This window comes from Rhincodon typus, unplaced genomic scaffold, assembly GCF_021869965.1.
Source record: "Rhincodon typus isolate 14 unplaced genomic scaffold, sRhiTyp1.1 hic_rhity00000854, whole genome shotgun sequence".
Classification (NCBI taxonomy): Eukaryota; Metazoa; Chordata; class Chondrichthyes; order Orectolobiformes; family Rhincodontidae; genus Rhincodon; species Rhincodon typus.
The window spans coordinates 1-19,392 of NW_025966492.1; the positions used below are offsets into that span (position 1 = coordinate 1).

Consider the following 19,392-nt stretch of genomic DNA (forward strand, 5'->3'; position numbering starts at 1 on the left):
ATGTGTTCACATGACAGCTGTGTTTGGAATTGCGCACTTTAAGTGGCTTGATTAGTGTAAATGCATTTTGTGCTTGCCATTTGCTTGGGATTTCATTTAAAATGTGTACAGTCAAAACATGCAAGTGTGCTGTTTCAGCTGCTCTCATGTTAGCATTTGTCTTTCAAAATGGTATTTTTCCATTTCCCACCACGTGTTCTGAATGACCTTGCCAATCTAATCGTCTTTGCCTAACTAGTATTGCATAATAAACATTGCAAAAGTAATGCACATGTACTTGCTGTAATTCTGATTTGTACTGTTCCAACCATTTTAAAATTTTGATCTTGCATGCTGTGCTTAGTATGAGCAAATTTGAAGTTGCTTCAATTTAATTTTGCTGTTCTGCTATTCACTAACAAATTTGTGCAAGCAAGATTCATATCTGCTCCAAAGCTGTAGATGAGAGTTTTATTCTATTATAGAATCTAGGTGTCATAAATTGAAACAATTCTTCAGAAACAGTGTTTCACCGTGAACAGTGACTAAGCAGTTTCAGATTGATTTAGAGCTGAGTTTGCATGATTTGGAAGATCCATTGCAATGTTTCAAGAATTAATCATTAGTCCACCATATACTGGCTGCACCTGTACAAAGTTGACTACTTCAACATCTCCGCACCAACCTTGAGTCCTAGTATCTACTTCAATTTTGTTTCATTGTAAATGTAATCTTAATTTCCAAATTATAAAAAAGTAACTTGCAGTTAATTACACTGCTGTGAAAGAATTGTTACAAAATCTTCAAAAAGCATTTGGTACCCAAAAGAATGAAACCAAATGCTCCCCAGCAAACCGAGGCATATAAATAACAAGTGGGACAGCACCAACGCTTCACCAGGGATGCACTGATGATGTTACTTAGCAGGGTGACGAAACGTCTGCAATCCAACACTCCGGTTCGGCGAGGAAGGGTACAACCTGAGCTGCATATTTGTTTGTGCACCAAGATATGTGACGATTCTGAATAGCTTTTTCTAATGCTTTCTCATATGGTCGTACACCACAGAGGAATCCTTTCAACCCATTAAGTCTGTGCCAATATATCTACATTTAAATCTCACTTTCTAGCATTGGCTCATAGCCTTGAATCTTATTACGTTTCAAGGGCTCATCAAAGTACTACATAAAGGTGGTGTGGTCTCCTGCCTGTTCTACCCTCCCAGACAGTACATTCCAGACTCCCACTGCCCTTTAGGTGAAAATATTTTTCCTCCAATCCCCTCAACCTCTGCCTTTCATCTTAAAATTGACCGTTCAGCTAAAGGGTACAGCTATTTTATATCCACCCCTGCCCATGCATCTCATAATCTTGTACACCATGATCAGGTCCCACTTCAGCCGTCTCTGATTTATAGAAAATAACCCACATCCATCCAGCCCCTCTTAATAGCTAAAATGCTCTAACTCCGGCAACATCTTGGTGAATATTTTGTGCTCCCTCTAGTGCAATCTTATCCTTCCTATAGTACTACTCACTTGTACTACAGCTGTGACATAACTAAAATTTTATACAGCTCCAACATTGCCCTCTAAACAGAAGGGAAGTTACCATTTTCAAGGTAGCAATATTTTCTCTAATTTTAATCAACCTGTTTGGGCATGTTATGACTGACCTGACAGGACAGGTAGGAGCTGAACCTGGATCTTCTGACCAAGATGTAAGGACATTACCACTGCCATGAAACCTCTTATTGTCACTTGTAAATATTCATCATCAATCTGTTCAGATATATTTTCAGGTTGTGTTTGAAATCAGGCCTTTATGAACCAGAGGTAGCATCACTACCCCTGCATCACAGGACCCCTTATCTTCACTTGTATAATGAAAATATAGCATGGCATTTTCACTGAAGCTCAACTAAAATTAAACTAGAAGCCATTGTTGAAAATTTTCGTCGTGCATTTTAACCTGCTAGTGTTGCATCAAATTCAAGCTTTTAAGTGGATAATTGTCAATGTGCTTTGCTTAATTTCGCGTAATGCACTTTTTGCCTAAAAGTGATGCGTCAGGCCTGTTATTGCTGAATAATAGGTCCCATTCTTTAGGGCTTCATTCAAAAAGCAGCTCACTATCATGTGAGGCTTCATGTTAAATCTTAATTATGCATTTTTCTTCAGAAATTAATTGCATGTGCTCATGTTTATATCTTATGTCATTTAAAATTGTTTTATGCATAATTACTTGCAGGTGCAGCAAGCAGTTAAGAAAGCAAATAGTATGTTGGCCACCTTTGCAAGAGAGTTTGAGAACAGAGGCAAAAAAGTCATTGGAACTAAACAGGGCCTTGGTGAGCCCACACCTGGGGTATTGCTTGCAGTTTTGGCCTCCTTACTTGCCACAGAGGTAGTGCAGTGACAATTCACCAGACTCATTCTTGAGGAGAAATTGGGTCAACTGTGCCTATATTTACTGGATTTTAGAAGAATGAGAGGGGATCTCATTGGAACATGTTATTTTCTGACATGGCTGGACAGAATGGATGCAAGGCTGATTATTTTTTTTTTTTTTTTTTCTGGTCAGATTGGTCAGAACAAGGGGTCATGGTCTTGAGATATGGGCTAGGCCATTTCGTACTAATGAGAAGAAATTTCTTCACTGAAGGTGAACCTGTGGAAATATTTATCACAGAAAGCTGTGGAGACCAAGTCACTGAATATCCTTTAATTTTGAGATTTTGAGAGGCTAAAGATGACAAAGTAAAGACCAAGTGCAGGAATATGATATTGAGACAGAGGATCAGCCATGATTGTGTTGAATGGTGAAATGGGCTCAGCAGAATTCCAAGAAACTTTCAGGTTGACAAAAGTAATGGTGGGTTTGATGTTCTTAAAACAGTACCTGTTTTGTATTAGCAGTGACGTTTCTAACTGAATGTGAATAGACAGTAAGTTGTGTCTGGCTTTAATGCTGTGGGTGGTCTGGATATTGTGGATGGTGGATGCAGGAGTGCTGTTTTGTTGACAAGTGAACTAAATTAAATAAATGTTGTTATGGCTGTATAGGTTGTGCAGTGGACTGCAAAATCTATTTGGTGTGAACACCAATTTTTACATTAAAATCACTTTTATGTACTTTCAGAAAAGAATATCCAGCTGATGTTCAAAGGGTTCCAGTGGACAGTATTATTTTAATGGAGTCTGATGGGAGAGGTGAGTTTGTAATAAAAGGTTATGAACCAGCTTTAAATGTTAAAATCTGTTTTTTTTTAAATCGTGTGTCATAATAGTTAGATTCACTTAGAGGTCAATCGTAGATCTGTTTGAGATACCTGACCAGTCATATGTTCTTAAACAGATGAATTCTGTCCCTAGAGTGGCTGAAATAAAAGCAGAAAAGGCTAGAAATACACACTAGGCAGCTCTTGTGGAAAGAAAAATATAGCTAATATTTGAAATCTGAGAGTTCTGTTTTCTTGGACTGACTTGCACCAGCTTTAAGCAATGTTGAGTGCAAATATGCTATGACATTTGCAGTAGATGTTTGTTAACTTACTTTTGTAAGCATACTACCAGTTTAATGGTCTCTTCGTATTGATGAAGCACTTCTAATTTTTGAAGTTGTTTACAGAGATCAATCTTTGCTTTATTTGCGTCAGATGTAGGCTCTCCAGAATTAGAAGAACAGATGTATTCAGTACCAAATATTAAAAGACATGTTTCGATGAAGCGACTGAGAGAAGGCTCAACAGCAGCATTGACAGAATCAACAGCTCTTGAAGCTCCTGCTGCACAAAATTCAGCACGTACAGAGGTGGGCATTGGAGATTTTCTTACCATGTATAGAGAGATTAATGGCTGTAGAACTATAAATGAAAAAACAAGTCATGGGACAACATAGTGAGGTCTGTTGCTATTGAGAATGGAAGTTGCTTTGATGCACTAAACATTTCCAGTAAGTTCCATGGCATTCTGGGGGAAAAAGTAGTGAAAGTTGATGTTGTTAATCGTTTTATCTTGACATATGTTTATCTGGGCTCATTATTCAGATGTGCTAGCAGTTGTGTCTAAATGCCAAATAATCAAGTCCGGCAGGTAACATCATTAATCATATAGAGTATTAAATGCTGCGCATTGTGTGGAATCATTTGCAGAGATGACTTTTTTATTATAAAAGCAGGCTTCTTGATTGGTATAGGAAGTGGTTCAAGAAGATGGAAATTGGGTTGCAAGTCTGGTTGAAATATTCAAAACAGGTGAGACTGAACATTTTACATACTTTTGAGCGTAAGAATTGAGTACAAGAAGGCCTTGTATGGCCTCTGGCATTCAGTAAGGTGATGATTGATTTGATTGTGGCCTGAACTCCACAATAATGTTGGTTAGGGCTGTATCTTCGGGTGATTTAAAAGTATTCAGTGACCCAACCCCATTGTTCTCTGGGGAAGAGTTCCAGGGACTAAGTGGGAGACTCATGATTTTTAATCTGTATCTCGTAGTTTTAATTTCTCCAACATGGCCAAATATCCTGTCAGTATGCTCCTTGACAAGTTAACTCGGATCTTGTATGTCTCAATAAGTTTGCCTCACTTTCTTTTAAACTCTGATGGAAAGGGGGCTCAGCTTGTCCAAGTTTATCTTGTAAGGTGATCCCCTCATCTTAGGTGTCAGTCGATAGGTCAGGGAAGATTCAAATCTCTAACAAATTTACATCCCCTCTTAAATGAGATCAAAACTATACACCATACACTAGGTATGGCCTCCCCAATGTCCTGTACAATTGTAGCAAAATGCTCCTTGTATGTTCCATTCCATTCACATTAAACAACAACTTTCCATTGTTTTTCTAATCGCTTGTTCTATCAACGTATATTTAACTTCTTATAATTCATGTACCAGGACATTCAAATGTCTCTGAATGTCGGATTGCTGCAATCTCTTTCCATTTAAATAATATGCTTTTTCACCATTCCTGTCAAGTTCACATTTTTCCACATTCTAATCCACTGCCAAATTTACCTACACTCACTAAACATATTTATATATCCCTTGCAGACTCTGTTCTTTTTGCAATTTACTTTCCTACCTTCCTTTTGTATCATCTGCAAATCTAACAACCATACATCCACAGAGAGATGGTATACCCCAAAAAAACCTTCCACATTAAACAGGTGTTCACCTGCACAACTGCTAATGTGGTATATTATATCCACTGTTCCTGATGTGGCCTCCTCTACATCGGGGAAACCAAGTGGAGGCTTGGAGACTGCTTTGTGGAGCACCTACGCTCGGTTCATGACAAACGACCTCCCAGTCGCAAACCACTTCAACTCCCCGTCCCACTCCTTGGACAACATGTCCATCCTGGGCTGCCTCCAGTGCCACAAAGATGCCACCCGAAGGCTGGAGGAACAGCACCTCATATTCCACTTGGGAACCCTGCTGCCCAATGGTCTCAATGTGGACTTCAAAATCTCCCCACCCCTGACCTCATCCCAAGAGCAGCCCAGTTCGTCCCTGCCTCCTTGACCTGTCTGTCTTCCCTCCCACCTACCTGCCCCTCCCTCCCTCACCCACCAACCTGCATTCCAATTCCCTGCCTACACTCACCTTTTACTGGCTTCATCCCTGCCTTCTCGACCTGTCCGTCTTCTCTCCACCTATCTGCTCCTTTTATCCACCTTCCATCATCGCCTCCCCCTCTCTCTTTATTTCAGAGCCCCCTTCCCCTACCTCATTTCTGAAGAAGGATCCAGACCCGAAACGTCAACTTTCCTGCTCCTTTAATGCTGCCTGGCCTGCTGTTTTTATCCAGCTGTACACCTTGTTATGTTAACCATACATCCACTCTCTTTGTCCAAGTCACTGATATGATTCTGAAGAAATTGAGGGCAACACCCTGACATTCAACCCTGTAGCACACCACTTGTCACATCTTGCCAACCGAAAAATGACCCATTTATGCCTATCACTGCTCCATATGAGCTGACCAATCCTCTATCTATGCTCTTGCTTACGTATTAAATTTCTGGCACCTTACCAAATATCTTCTGGAAATCTTAAGTATAGAAAATTCACTGCTTTCCCCTTATAATCTTTACTTCCTCAAAGAACTCTAATAAATTAGTCAGCTTAATTTTCCTTTTTATAACCATGTTGCCTCCACCTGATTGTGTTAAGATTTTTGAAGTGACCTGATGTAATCTCATTAATAGATTCTGCCAGCACAATCCGAAGTGCTAAAAGAGCACTCTTCTCTGCCACTGAATATCGTAGAATCTCTGCAGTATGGAACCCCGACCTATTCCTGTATTTCCCATGGCTAATCCATTTGGCCTGCACATCCCTGGACACTTTGGGCAGCTTAACATGGCCACCTAACCTGCACGTTAGAGTCATTGAGTAATACAGCATGGAAACGGGCCCTTCGGCCCAAACCGTTCCATGCTGACCATGGTGCCCACTCAGCTAGTTCCAATTGTCTGCATTTGATCCACATCCCTCTAAACTCTTCCCATCCATGTGCCAATCCAAATGTTTTTTAAATGCTGCTATTATACCTGCCTCAACCACTTTCTCTGGCAGCCCATTCCATATACGCACCACTCTCTGCGTGAAGAAGTTGCCCCTCTGGTCCTCCTCAAATCTTCTCCTTCTCACCTTAAACCTATGCCCTCTAGTTTTCAATTCCCTATCCCTGGGGAAAAAGCTATATGTATTCATCCTATCTATACCCCTCACTATTTTATACACCTCAAAAAGGTCAGCCCTCATTCTCTTACGTTCCAAGGAATGAAGTCCTATCCTGGCCAACCTCGCGCTATAACTCAGGCCTACTAGTCCTGGCAACATCCTTGTAAATCTTCTTTGTATACTTTCCGGTTTAACTATGTCTTCCCCATGACAGGGTGACCAAAACTGTACGTGATACTCCAAATGCAGACTCACCATTAACTTGTACTACTGTAACATAACATCCTAACTCCTAAACTCAGTGCCTCAACTGATGAAGGCCAGCATGCCAAATGCTGCCTTCGCCATCCTTTCTACCTGTGATGCCGCTTTCAACGAACTATGCACTTGTACTCCAAGTCCCTCTGTTCCACAACACTCCACAGGACCTTACCAAGATAGGACTTGCACAGTAAATGGTTTGACTTTACAAAATGCAACACCTCACACTTAACTGTATTGAATTGCATTTGCCAATCCTTAGCACATTTCCCCATCTGATCAAGATCCCTCTGTAATTTTTGATAACCTTCTTCGCTATCAATGATACCTCCTAATTTGTATTATCCACAAGCTTACTAATCATGCCTTGTACCTTCACATCCAGATCGTTTATGTGAATAACAAATAACAAAGGTCCCAGCACCGACCCCTGTGGCACACCACTAGTCAGGCCTCGTGCATTGAAATAAATGCACTTTAAATCATAAGTCTTTTCCCTCCCTTTACTGCCTCCCTGGCTATCCTGAATAGTAAACTTGCTTTCGATGGTTAATGTTTTTTCTCCAACTTTTCAATGGCCGCTATCTTATTCAGAGTCCCACCGCCCTGCCAAGCTAGTTTAAACCCTCCCAGGTAACAAGCAGATCTCACTGCAAGGATATTGGATCCCCTCTGGTTCAAGTGCAACGCATCTCTCTTGTACAGGTCACTTCTACCCCAGAAGAGATCCTAATGACCCAAGAACTGAAAACTCTGTCCCCTACACCAGCTCCTTTGCCATGCATTCATCTGGCCTATCTTTCTATTTCTATCCTCGCTGGCACATGGCACTGGGAGTAATCTGGAGATCACTACTTTTGAGGTCCTACTTTTTAACAACTTACCTAACTCCCTATACTCATTTCGCAGGACCCCATCCCTTTGTCTACCTAATGTCATTTGTACCGATGTGCACAATCACCTCTAGCTGTTCACCCTCCCCCTTCAGAATGTTCTGCAACTGCTCAGAGACATCCTTGACCCTGGCACCCGGGAGGCAACACACCATCCTGGTGTCTCTTCTGCAGCCACAATCTTCTGTCTGTCCCCCTCACCTATGTCTCCTGTCAGTATTGCTCTGTCTGACTGCACCCTTTCCCTCCTGAGCCTTAGAGCCGGTCACAGTGCCACTGACCCAACTGCTGTTGCTAGCCCATGAAAGGTCGTCATCACCCATCGCCCCCTCCAAAAAAAAAAGTATCCAAAGCAATATATCTGTTAGTGTAGGATTCCTGTGGCCATTCCCTTCAATATCTGCCTTCCCTCTTTTTACCTATTTATGGTTGTCACCCAGCTACCTGCAGCCTGCACCTTAGGAGTGACCACTTCACTGTACCTCCTACCAATAATATTTTCTACACCCTGGATGATCCTGAGTGCATCCAGCTCAACTCCATTCCAGTTCCCTAACACAGTCTATCAGGAGCTACAGCCGGCTGCACTGGAAGTCTCCCTGATCTCCCACATCTCCCACATCCTGCAAGAGGAGCATGCCACTGCCGTGACTGCCATCCCTACTGCCTTCAGTCTAGACAGAAAGAGAGTTAAAGAGCTCTTACCTGCACCCCTACTAAGCCTCCTCATGCCAATGCCTCTTGAGCAAAGGCCTCAGCACTTCCACTCTCTAACACTGGCCTGCTCACTTATTGGCAGTTCCCTTGTACATCTTTATCTTGCCAGTTGTCCTCCTAGCAGAGCCCTTTATTTCTTTTGGTCAGGGAAGGAGGGAGGGTGTGGCAACACCAGTGTAGTGTTTCAGGTTTAACCACACCTTGACACCAAGTTCTCTCAGTTGTGATGACTGCGGCGATGTCTCTCAGAATTCTACTGTGATGACTCTCAGCTGCCCACTTTCGCTAAATAGGGTTTTTGGATTATGGGAAGAAACCAGAGCACCCAGAGGAAACCCACGCAGATGCAGAATGAGTAAACTGCACACAGTCACCTGAGGGTGGAATTGGACCCAGGTCTCTGGCCTGTGAGGCAGCAGCGCTAACCACTGAGACACTGTACTGCTGTAATGATCATGATTTACCCTGGATTTCAACTGTACTTGCCTGCCTCCAATTTCTGCAAAGGAATTTTTTTAATCAGATTATAGGTAAAAATAGTACCTTTCACTGTGATTTGAAGATTAAAATCTGTAAGCTTAGTTCCCAGGGGCACCTCAACTCTAGTTATTTGAGCTCAGGTTCCCAAATTTCATCAATACCTATTTTTCTGGTTGTGTCACATCTTTTATGGTCCTGGATGTGAATCACAGCCTTTTATTTTCGGTTCTTTGAACTCTACCCCACAGACTTCATGTGCATGTGCAATATCTTATCCTGTCTTTACCTCGGTGTCTTCCATGCAATATAATTTGGTAATACAAGATAAATGGGCATGCTGTCAAAACATTTTGTCTTGTATTCATTAGCGTGGCATTGCAAGTGGACTCTGGTAGGGTTGAATATTCAATGACTCAGCTGATTTTCACTAGTGTCTGGTAGCGTTATGAGGTACCATGGTCAATCTAGACATGCATATCTATAAGCCTGACGAAGGGACTGGAATAGTGGTCAGGAATTCTAAATGTTCACAACCCTCTGAATAAAAATTTCTCCTCATCTCAGACCTAAATGGCATCCCAATGTTTTTAAGTCGTGCCCCTTTGGTCCGAGACTCCCCAGCAAGCGAAAACATGTTACTTGCATCTATCCTGCCTATCCCTTTTAAGTATTTTGTAAATTTCCACATATTGCACTAGCAAATCTCCCCATTTTGAGGTTATTGTTCATAGTCTCTTAAGGTGTAACCCATCCAGCTTGTACAAGTTCCACCTGCCCCAGAACTAGTTTCAATTCCTCAAATCTGATGCCCTCCTTCCTATACAAATTCTCCAGCCATGTATTAATCCATGGATCCTCTTGCTCTTACACTTAATAGCACATGACATAGGACAAAATCCTGAGATCGCTGCTGTTGAGGTTTAGCTTGTTAATTTTCTTCCTAACTCCCTGAAATCTGCTGACAGGACTTCATCCCTTTCCCTACCTATGCTATTGATACCATTGTGGCTGATGCTTAGTCTTTCCTCCCTTCACTTTCCACCCCTCCTGACGCCACACAAAAAAAATTATGTATCTGCTCTGTGATATCCTTGACCCTGGCACCAGGAAGACAACATGTCACTCTGGAATTATGTTTATTGCCACAGAAACACCTGTCTGATCATCTGACTTTGGGATCCTCTGCAACAATTTGTCATTCCATTCTTCTTCCTCTGTACAGCTGAGTTACACAGGGTGCCATGGTCTTCACTCTAGCTGCACTCCCCTGAGGAAGCATCGCCCTCATATGTTTCCAAAATGGAATTTCTATTACACTGAGGGAACTCCTACATTACCTGCCTGGTAATCACCTAATCCCCCTCTGAATATATGCTTCTAATCACCTCCCTATGCATGCAATGGGTGCACGACAGTCACTCGAGCTACTGTTGATGTTCAAAAACCCAGATTTCAGATTTGTGCAGCCACTGACGTTTCCCGCAAATGTTTACCTGGGAGATATGGAATGTCTATGACTTCATACATTACCTGAGAATGCACGCTCCAATTGGCCCATCAGACTTTCCAACCCATAATTCTTAACTATTTATTACCCTTAGAGCACCAGTCGCTACGTGGCCTTCACCAATTTGATCTAACGCTTTGAATTTCAGTCGAAGTGCTTTGGAAAATCATATCGAAGGATGGCTGTCCAGAGGAATTCATCGACATCCTCTTTCTCCACCACAACAAGATTTTGTCACTGTTGTCATCAATGGTAATATGACAGACTCCTTCTCCATCAAGACTGGAGTCAAGCAGGGATATGTCATTGTCCCTCACCCTTTCTCCATCTTCATTGCCACCATTCTTCTTTGTCAAGACTAAGCTTCCCAGTGGTATGGACATTGAAATCCAAGAAGAAAACGACACTGACGTCACTCATGAAACTTCAGTGTATGGAAGACAGTCATGTTTGCCCTCTCAGAAGAGAATCCTCCACCCTCCTGTAACGTCCTCACGGAATCATACCAAAGAATTGATCTCAGCCTCAACCTCAAAAGGACCCATGTCCTTCACCAATCCCTCCAAAAAGATAATTGGAGAAATCCACCCAAATGTGGAACATATCCCCCACTCAAGGAGCCACCTCTCATTTGAAGTTGATATGAATGTACAGATTCAAAACCATATTCAATTCACGAGCACTACATTCAGACACCCAAGGGTGAGAGTTTTTAACGACCACAGCATTGATACCAAGGTTCTTGTGTATCATGCAGTTGTCCTTATGACTCTTCTATATGACTCCAAAACTTAGACTACTTAGAGTTGGAGTATAATGCCACCTCAAGACCCTTGAGAAATACCATCAGTGTTGCTTGAAACGGATCCTCTGCATTAACTGAGAGGATAGATGTACTATCATCGGCCTCCTCAAAGGAGCCAGTAGCACCAGCATTGAGTCCATAATCATTCAAAACCAACTCCGCTGGGCCGATTACATGCTTAAGTTGCCTGAATTCTTACCGACAAAGCTAATCATCTTCGTCCAGCTCAAGGAAGGCACTTGAATAAGGACCAAGGAAACACTTCAAAGACATCCCTCAAAAAGTACAACAGAGATGTCGATGCTTGGGAGACCCTCGTTCAGATTAGTCCAACCTGAAGGAGCCTCCCGTATGAACTGGTGGCTCAGTGATTAGCACTGCTGTCTCTCAGTGCCAGGGACCCAGGCTCGATTCTACCCTTGGGCAACTGTCTATATGCAGAGCTTCCACAATCTCTCCGTGTCTGCATGGGTTTCCTCCAGGTACTCCGGTTTCCTCCCACAGTCCAAAGATGTGCTTGTTATGTGGATTCTCCATGCCAAATTGCCCGGTAGGTGGGTTACAGGATGGGTCTGGGTAGGATGCTCTTTGGAGGGTTGGTGTGGACTTGATGGGCCAAATGTCTTGTTCCCACACTGTGGGGATTCTATGGAAACAAAAATATTCTTTGAGAGTACCCGTCAGTGAAAGGAATGCCAATGATGTTAAGTGCGAGGACCAATTCCATCTCCTGCCAAATGTGCGATGAAGATGCAGCTTGAGGACTGCACTCATCAGCCATGCAAGGACTCTCGGAATCCTTGACAGTAATAAGGAATTTTCTTAGTGGACAATCACACTCACTAACAAGGGACTGCTGACTTAAAAACCCAGCATTTTGCTTTAAAGATGAAAAGTACTGTCCAATCCTGTTGATCAGTCAGCTGCTTTCTCTGTACTTGTGATGTTGTGCCACGGTTTGTCTCAATGCAGACAAGCCTCTTGATACTTTGTTTCTTCTCCTGCCCAGCTTTTAGCTCTGGAGGCTTTATTTCTTGAAATAAACCTGATCTAAAGCACCTCTTTATTGTTTTGCTAAATTTCACTTTGACTCAAATTCCCAGATATGCTGTCTCTGACTAGCCCAGCAAAGTCTCCCTGTCTCTGACCATTTGGCATTCTCTGTCCATGATCTTTGAATAGCCCCTTGTATAGAGACTTCCTGAGTGTCTTGCTTTTCTTAACTTCCTGCAACAGGTATTCCATCTGGAAGTGTGCCCAGCTGTAGTTGCTAGCTAACTGCATTTTGGAGCTTGAACAGTAGGGGAATTCAATATGGAGCATCCCAATGCTGAGCACGTTGTAGATAGCGCATTCGTGAAGACCATATGAAATAGGAACAGGAATAGATTGTTCAGTCCTCGAGCCTGTTGCACCATATTTAGGATCATAGCTGATCGGACATTTCTCATGTCCGCTTTCCTGCTCTTTCACTTGAACAGTTGTAATCCCAGCAATGATCCCTGTGGAGCCCCAGAGTTCACAGGGTGCCAACCTGAAAAACAACCCTTTATTCCAACTTGCTGTTTCCTGCCCATTAGCCAGTTCTCTACCCACACCAATATATTACCTCCAACACCATGGGCTGTTTTCTTATGACTTAACCTTTTGTGAGGTACCTTGTCAAATGCCTTCTGGGAGTACAAATACAACACATTGACTGGTTCCCCTCTGTCCCCTTTATTTGAGACTTCATAGAAAAACTGTAATAAATTGACTAATAAAAACCAAAAGAACTGCGGATGCTGTAAATCGGGAACAAAAACGAAGTTGCTGGAAAAGCTCAGCAGGTCTGGCAGCATCTGTGGAAGAGAAAACAGAGCCAACGCTTCGGGTCCAGTGACCCTTCCTCAGAACAGTTGTGTGTGTGAATAAATTGACTAATGTCCCTTTTGTGAAGCCATGCTGATTCTGCTTGATTAGATTATGATTTTCCAAACGTGTTGCTGTTATTCCCTTAACTTATTCCAACATGGGTACAACCACAAGATGTAAGGCTAATTGGCTTGTAGCTATTTGCTTTTTGCCTGCCTTTCTTTCTGAATATTGATGTCACATTGGTGGTTTTCCAATCCTCAAATCCAAAGATGTTTAGAAAATTACAATCAATGCAAGCACTACAAAAATAGAAATTGCTGGAAAAACTCAGGAGGTCTGGCAGCATTTCTGGAGAGAAATCAGAATTAATGTTTCAGGTCGAGTGACCCTTCCTCAGTGCTCAGAAGTTCTGTGGAAGCATCGCTCAACCTGAAACGTTACCTCGATTTCTCTCCAGAGATGCTGCCAGACTTGCTGAGCTTTTCCAGCAATTTCTTTTGATTTTTAAATGCATCCACCAGCTCTGTAAATACTTAATTTGGAATCCTCAGGTGCAAGCCCTCCGGGCCAGAGGACTTGCCTACCTTTGGCCCTGTCAGTTTATTTAATACCACTACTCTAGTGATAGCGATGGTACTTAATTTCTCCTCCATCTTCTTTAGTATAGGCTTATTTCAGGTGTCTTCCATCTTAAAGATTGATGCAAAAATAATATTTCTTTGTTTCCCATAACTATTTCCTCAGGTTCACTTTCTAAGAAGCCTCTGTTCACTGACCGCTCTTGCTTTTTTATGTATTTAAGGAAGCTCCTATTATCAGATTTTAGTGTTTGCTAGTTTGCCCTCACTTATCTTCTCTCTCTATTATCTTTTTTAGTCCTCATTTGAATTCTGAATTTACCCCAGTCTATGGGGCTATCACTGACTTTGCCTTTCTTTTATACCTTTTCTTTCAACTTCATACTGTACTTGCTTGGTTAGCTGTGGTTGGTTTCATCCCACTTTTAGAATCTTTCCTCGTTTATTGGAATCCATTTTTCCTCCGTCATGAATTACCTCCTTTAAATGCCTGCCACTGGTTGCTTACTGTCTTTCCTGCCTGCCAGTCTGTCTGCACAGTACATGATAGCTAACTCTTATTCTGATATTTTCTTTGATCGAGGGCAGACTGAGGGGGGACATAATTGAGATGTATAAAATTAAGGGGCATAGATAGGGCAGACAGGAAGATAATTTTTTGCATTGGTGACCAGGAGCATAGATTAAAGGTAACGGGCAGGAGGTTTGCTGGTATGTAAGGAAAGCTTTTTTTCTCTAGAGGGTGATAGGAATCTGGAACTCACTGCATAATAGGGTGGTAGAGTCAGGAATCCTCATAACATTTAAGAAATATTTAGATGTGCATTTGTGATGCCAAAGCATACAAATCTATGTGCTAGGTGCTGGAAAATTGATTTTGAATAGTCACGTGGTTTATTTTTGACTGGTGCAGATTTGGTGGGCTGAAGGGCCTTTTTTGTGCTACAGACTCTAGTTCAACACCTGAAATTCCTTGCCTGAATTAAGTGTTTGACAGATAACTGCCACATTTGGAAAGCTGACTGTTTAGCTAGGCTACTTTAATTTCCTGAAAAGGTATTAGTTCTAGATCTGAATCTGACTTTTACTCTATAATTGAACTTGCATAAAATTTACCAGTTGAATTCCCATGAGTTAAATTCCTAGATATGATTCTGCCTCACTCCAATGAAGCCTGTCTCTCTGACCACTTACATTTGTACCACTTCACAATATCATAGCGGACTAGATGTGCTGCCATTGCTTGAATTTCTATTTATTGAACTTATGAACATAGCAACTCCATGCAGTTCATATGCTCAAATAGATGTCATAGGATCACTTCTGAGCCCAATCCTCACTACATATCCATCAGGTTTCACAAGAAAAAGCACTTTTGATGGAATGACTCCTAACCCTCCACCCCTTGCATATTCCCAATACAAAAATGCCATTTTTGAATTTGTAGTTGCATGTAAGACTTTCCTTGCACACTTTTTAAAGAGGCCCAATCCCGTGCTCAAGTTCACCTTTGAAATGAACAGTCAAACTCCCTTTCTTCAGGGTGCTAGTTTGAGAAATCTGCGAGTTGTTTCTTAACTACAGTGTAGCACAAGCCCACATTGACAGTCATAAGTGATGGGAATCCTTCCTGTTCTACACACTACATATTAGAAGATTGGTCTTATTGGCAACCTCGCAAGCAAGCCTGTTGCTATTTTGAGTGTCATGTAAGCTTGATGCTGAAATTAGATGCATTGGAACTATCCTGTGGGTTACTGGTTACCCTATATATTGTGTGAGCTCACGAATGGGCCGAAAGCTTTCAATCCTGAAAGGTGCCCAGTCTACCTCCTATCACCCTGGATGGTTTAAGTGTCTGAAAGATTTGAACAACAATTTGAGCGCACAAGGAGTACTGCGATGTATGAATTTCACTAGAATTGTGAAACCAGGGTATATAGGCCTTTCGGTCCAATGATTGGATCATATAAACAGAAACGTTCCTTCAGCTGTTTGCTATTGTGGCTCTGTTTAGTGAACATAAACTTAACAGCTCATACCAGGTAAAGCCAAGCGTAGGTTCTGTTTATTTAACGTTTATTACAGGGTTTCTTAGCTGTCACCTTCATTATAAAAGTTCAGCAAACAGTGTTGCAGGAAATCGTTCCTGCAGCTTTCTCACATTACATTCTACAAGCTGGACTTTGCGATCACTGCTGGTGACATGTTTTGCATCCTGGTTATTTTCTCATTAGCATACTTCTTTCTAAAGTGAAGCTGTAACATTCACGACAGAGTACTGACTGTACCCAGCTAGCTTGTGCTTGTCAAACTCTGAATACAGTGCTCAACGTTGGAGGTCATTCTACAATTGGGCAATACGTGCCAAGCAATCCTGTTTATGCTAAGAATTGTACTAGCAACTTAAGATTGTCACAACCCCTCTATGTGGCTTGCTTGTGTATGCTAGAAGCGAGATGTATTCACGCTATGGACCCTGTCCTTTGAAAACAGAGAATTTGTCCACCTTAGTGCATCTTTTTCAACTGAATAAAAGCTTGAGGACAGCCTTTGTCTGGTGCATACTCATAGCAAATCCCTTAACCAATCATAGTCAACTTGCATGTTTAGAATTTAGCCTGCGCTTACTGACAGCAAGGAGAATGCCATTTGTAGCAATATCTCTTATAATTACACATATTAACGTTATTTGAATGAAATAGTAAATGGGATTACAAAGTATGAAACAAAATTCAAGTTTCATTTTAAATTTCAACAATTGGCTTCATTCACATTTGGCAGCAATCAGTGCTGCATTAGTTATGAAAATCGATTAATGAGATTATTTTAATAAATGACTACATTGTGATAGGCTGCACTGGCTGACGCAAAGGAGCATGTGCATGAGGGCTTAATATAGTATGCGTGAATTTGTGCATGTGTGTGGTGCATTGGTGTCACCAAACAGATCCGTGAATTTAATCAAAAGCTTGGCAATTCACTTGTTCCCTGATATCTGGCAATTCCCAGAGCAAGCAGGATCTACTTCCCAACCAATCAGCAGTCTCTTGTTAGCAGTGTAAATTATTATTTCCTTTGCAATTTGGTATTCTTGGTATTATACTGATGAATTGAGTAAAAAGAATCAGAAGTGGTTTGTCTCTTTTATTAATCAATACTCTAGGCCTGTATGACCAAGTGACTATTTAAATGGACCTTCATCTTGATCTTGGTAGTGATTCACCTGATTTTAAAAACATTTATTTGTCATTTGGCTTGAATAGTTTTGAGTTTTTGAAAAATATTTTAATAACAATGTGTTGGTTATTTCTGCATAGCAAAAGTGAAGAAATTGTAATTCTTGGTGTTTCTACATTTTGGTTTAAATTTTCAAATTACCTTTTGATATCTGTGTTTAAATATGTAATTATACGGCCTGTTACTTAGTAATTTTCTAATTGGCATGCTAGGCCTGAAACTGGTTTTCTGTTACCTGATGCAGAACAGAAAATTCTCAAGACTTACAATGTATTCACATTAGAGTGGAAGCAATAGTTGCATGATATCTTTTATCTTAGTTATGTTGTGAAATGGTTTTTGAACTAGATTCTGTTTGGTTACTGATACAGTGAACAAGAAGTGAATATAAAACTCTACGTAATTGCAGCCATAAATTAAAGCAGGCAAAGCTGGAAATGTAGCAGGTCCACTGATTATCTGAAAATGAAAACACAGGTTCATGTTTTGGATGAAAGATGTTTAACGTCAAACAGTAAATCTGTTAAACTGGCATTACTTATCAAATAAGCACTCAGGCCAATCTTGCAGGGATATTGGCCTTTCTTTTCTCCTTCAAATGCTGTTTAATCAGAACATTTCTGGCATTTTTTGTTTTCATTTGGTTTCTTGTGATTATTTGTGCTTGTTTTCAACAGAGTGATCTCTTGACATTTTTTCAAATCTAACCAAAGCAATGTGCTATAAATACTGGAAACTTAATGACCTTCCAACAGAGCTGGAAGAAATCACTGGTGTTGATGTTCTTTTAAGTTAATTAAAGTGCAGAACATGAAAAAGTGGAGAAAATGGGAGAGGCCCATTGCTGCTGATGCTTCTGCTTTTACCGTTTATACCTTCTCTGATCCAATGCTTTATTTCCCTATTGTTCCATTACCGTTCTGTTTTTTGCCAACATTTTTTTACTTAAAACCACTTTGAACCTGCCCCGTCACAGACATACCTTTTTTTGTTTCCTCCACCTCCATCTCCACCTAACAGTTTCTTTCTCAAAAAATGCTGATTTCGCCACATCGGTTTTCCCAGAGTTTTACGTTTTTCTTAAGAATTCAAGCACACTGCATTGAAAATGCTTTTCAAGTCTTAAGTTCAATTTCAATCTGTTATCCTAGTAGGTTTAACATTGAAGGAGAGATAGTACGTGACCCTTTTGCAATGCCAATGTTAGGTTTTTGTTTTAAAATATTGTTTTTGTATTTTCAAATTTCAGGGGCAAACACTCAATGAATTCTTCAGTATATGTAAAAATTGTGGGAGAAAAAGTGAAGATCATACAAAATGTGAAAACTGTAGAAAGCCAATACCCAAAGATGCAATAAGACGACCCAAGCAAGTTTCTGATTCCGGCTATGTTGGGACACCTCAGCCACGCCCATCGATTCATGCATGTACCCCAACACAAGCTGAGGGCAACATGGGTGTTAGTACCAAGACGTTTTACAACAAACCTTCTCTCGATATAATATTGACTACAGGACCCACTACTAAACTATATTCTACCAGGAGCAACTTTTTACAAGCTAATGGCGGCATAGGGTTGATGGAACGTACAGTTGTATATGGAGCTGGACGGATGGACTCCAAGAAGCCTGCAATGAATGATCCCAGTAAGTATGGACTTTTCCACACCAGAAATGTAAGGGTATGTTCCAGGGATTGTGCACTGTGGCACTTTGCATGATAATGCCACATGGTAAGAATATTGGTGTAGCCACAATTTGCACAGATAGTAACACTTAAAATGTAAGGAAATAAGATCCTTTTTTTTAAGAAAAGAAGTTGCATTTGGTAGCATAACAAAACTGAGGATGATTGAGTGAGTTTTCTGTCAGTTATGCCCGAAGACTGCACTGATACAAGTGACAAGTATTGATTGTGGACACAACCTGTAATGTGATTTATATTCCATTTAATTGTTTTTTTCCTGAAGGAGCAGTTCTGTTGTACTTTTGAAGACTCCACTTGCTAAGTAAATAAACTATTTTGTGGTAGATACTTAATTCGAAACTTGCACACTTTTATGACTCATTTGGTTACACTGTGGTGATGATCTCCACTGCTTTCAAACAAAAAAGAAGGAACCTTCCACTTCACAGCAGTATCTCTTACTGCTGAGAGTCATGTAGCTGAGCATTTCATCTAGTTCAATCTTGCATGTTGAATGTCCTGATGAGTTCAAGGCAGAGAGCTTCAACAGTGTCCCTTTTCTTAATCAATACTTAGCTTCTGTACTTCCAGGCTACTGTCTCTTATTTGTAGGTGTGTTCAGGACCTCATCAGTGAAGGTGATCGTGAGGTGCAAGCAGCTGTTTGAAACTGTTTGAAGTCTAAACTTTGACTAGAT

The 19,392-nt window shown here is 41.1% G+C and overlaps 1 protein-coding gene across 1 annotated transcript in view; it reads left to right on the top strand.

Annotated features, from left to right (window-relative positions):
* Positions 1–2,695: 2,695 nt before the first annotated feature.
* The window catches only part of LOC125481095 (sentrin-specific protease 6-like), a gene marked incomplete at its 3' end in the record, with an annotated part of 38,236 nt that continues 21,539 nt past the window's right edge, over positions 2,696–19,392 (top strand). The window contains exons 1-4 of the mRNA XM_048592232.1: positions 2,696–2,853; positions 3,121–3,191; positions 3,638–3,792; positions 18,259–18,655. Of these exons, the coding sequence (XP_048448189.1) occupies positions 3,173–3,191; positions 3,638–3,792; positions 18,259–18,655 (571 nt within the window). The remainder of the gene's footprint in view (positions 2,854–3,120; positions 3,192–3,637; positions 3,793–18,258; positions 18,656–19,392) is intronic.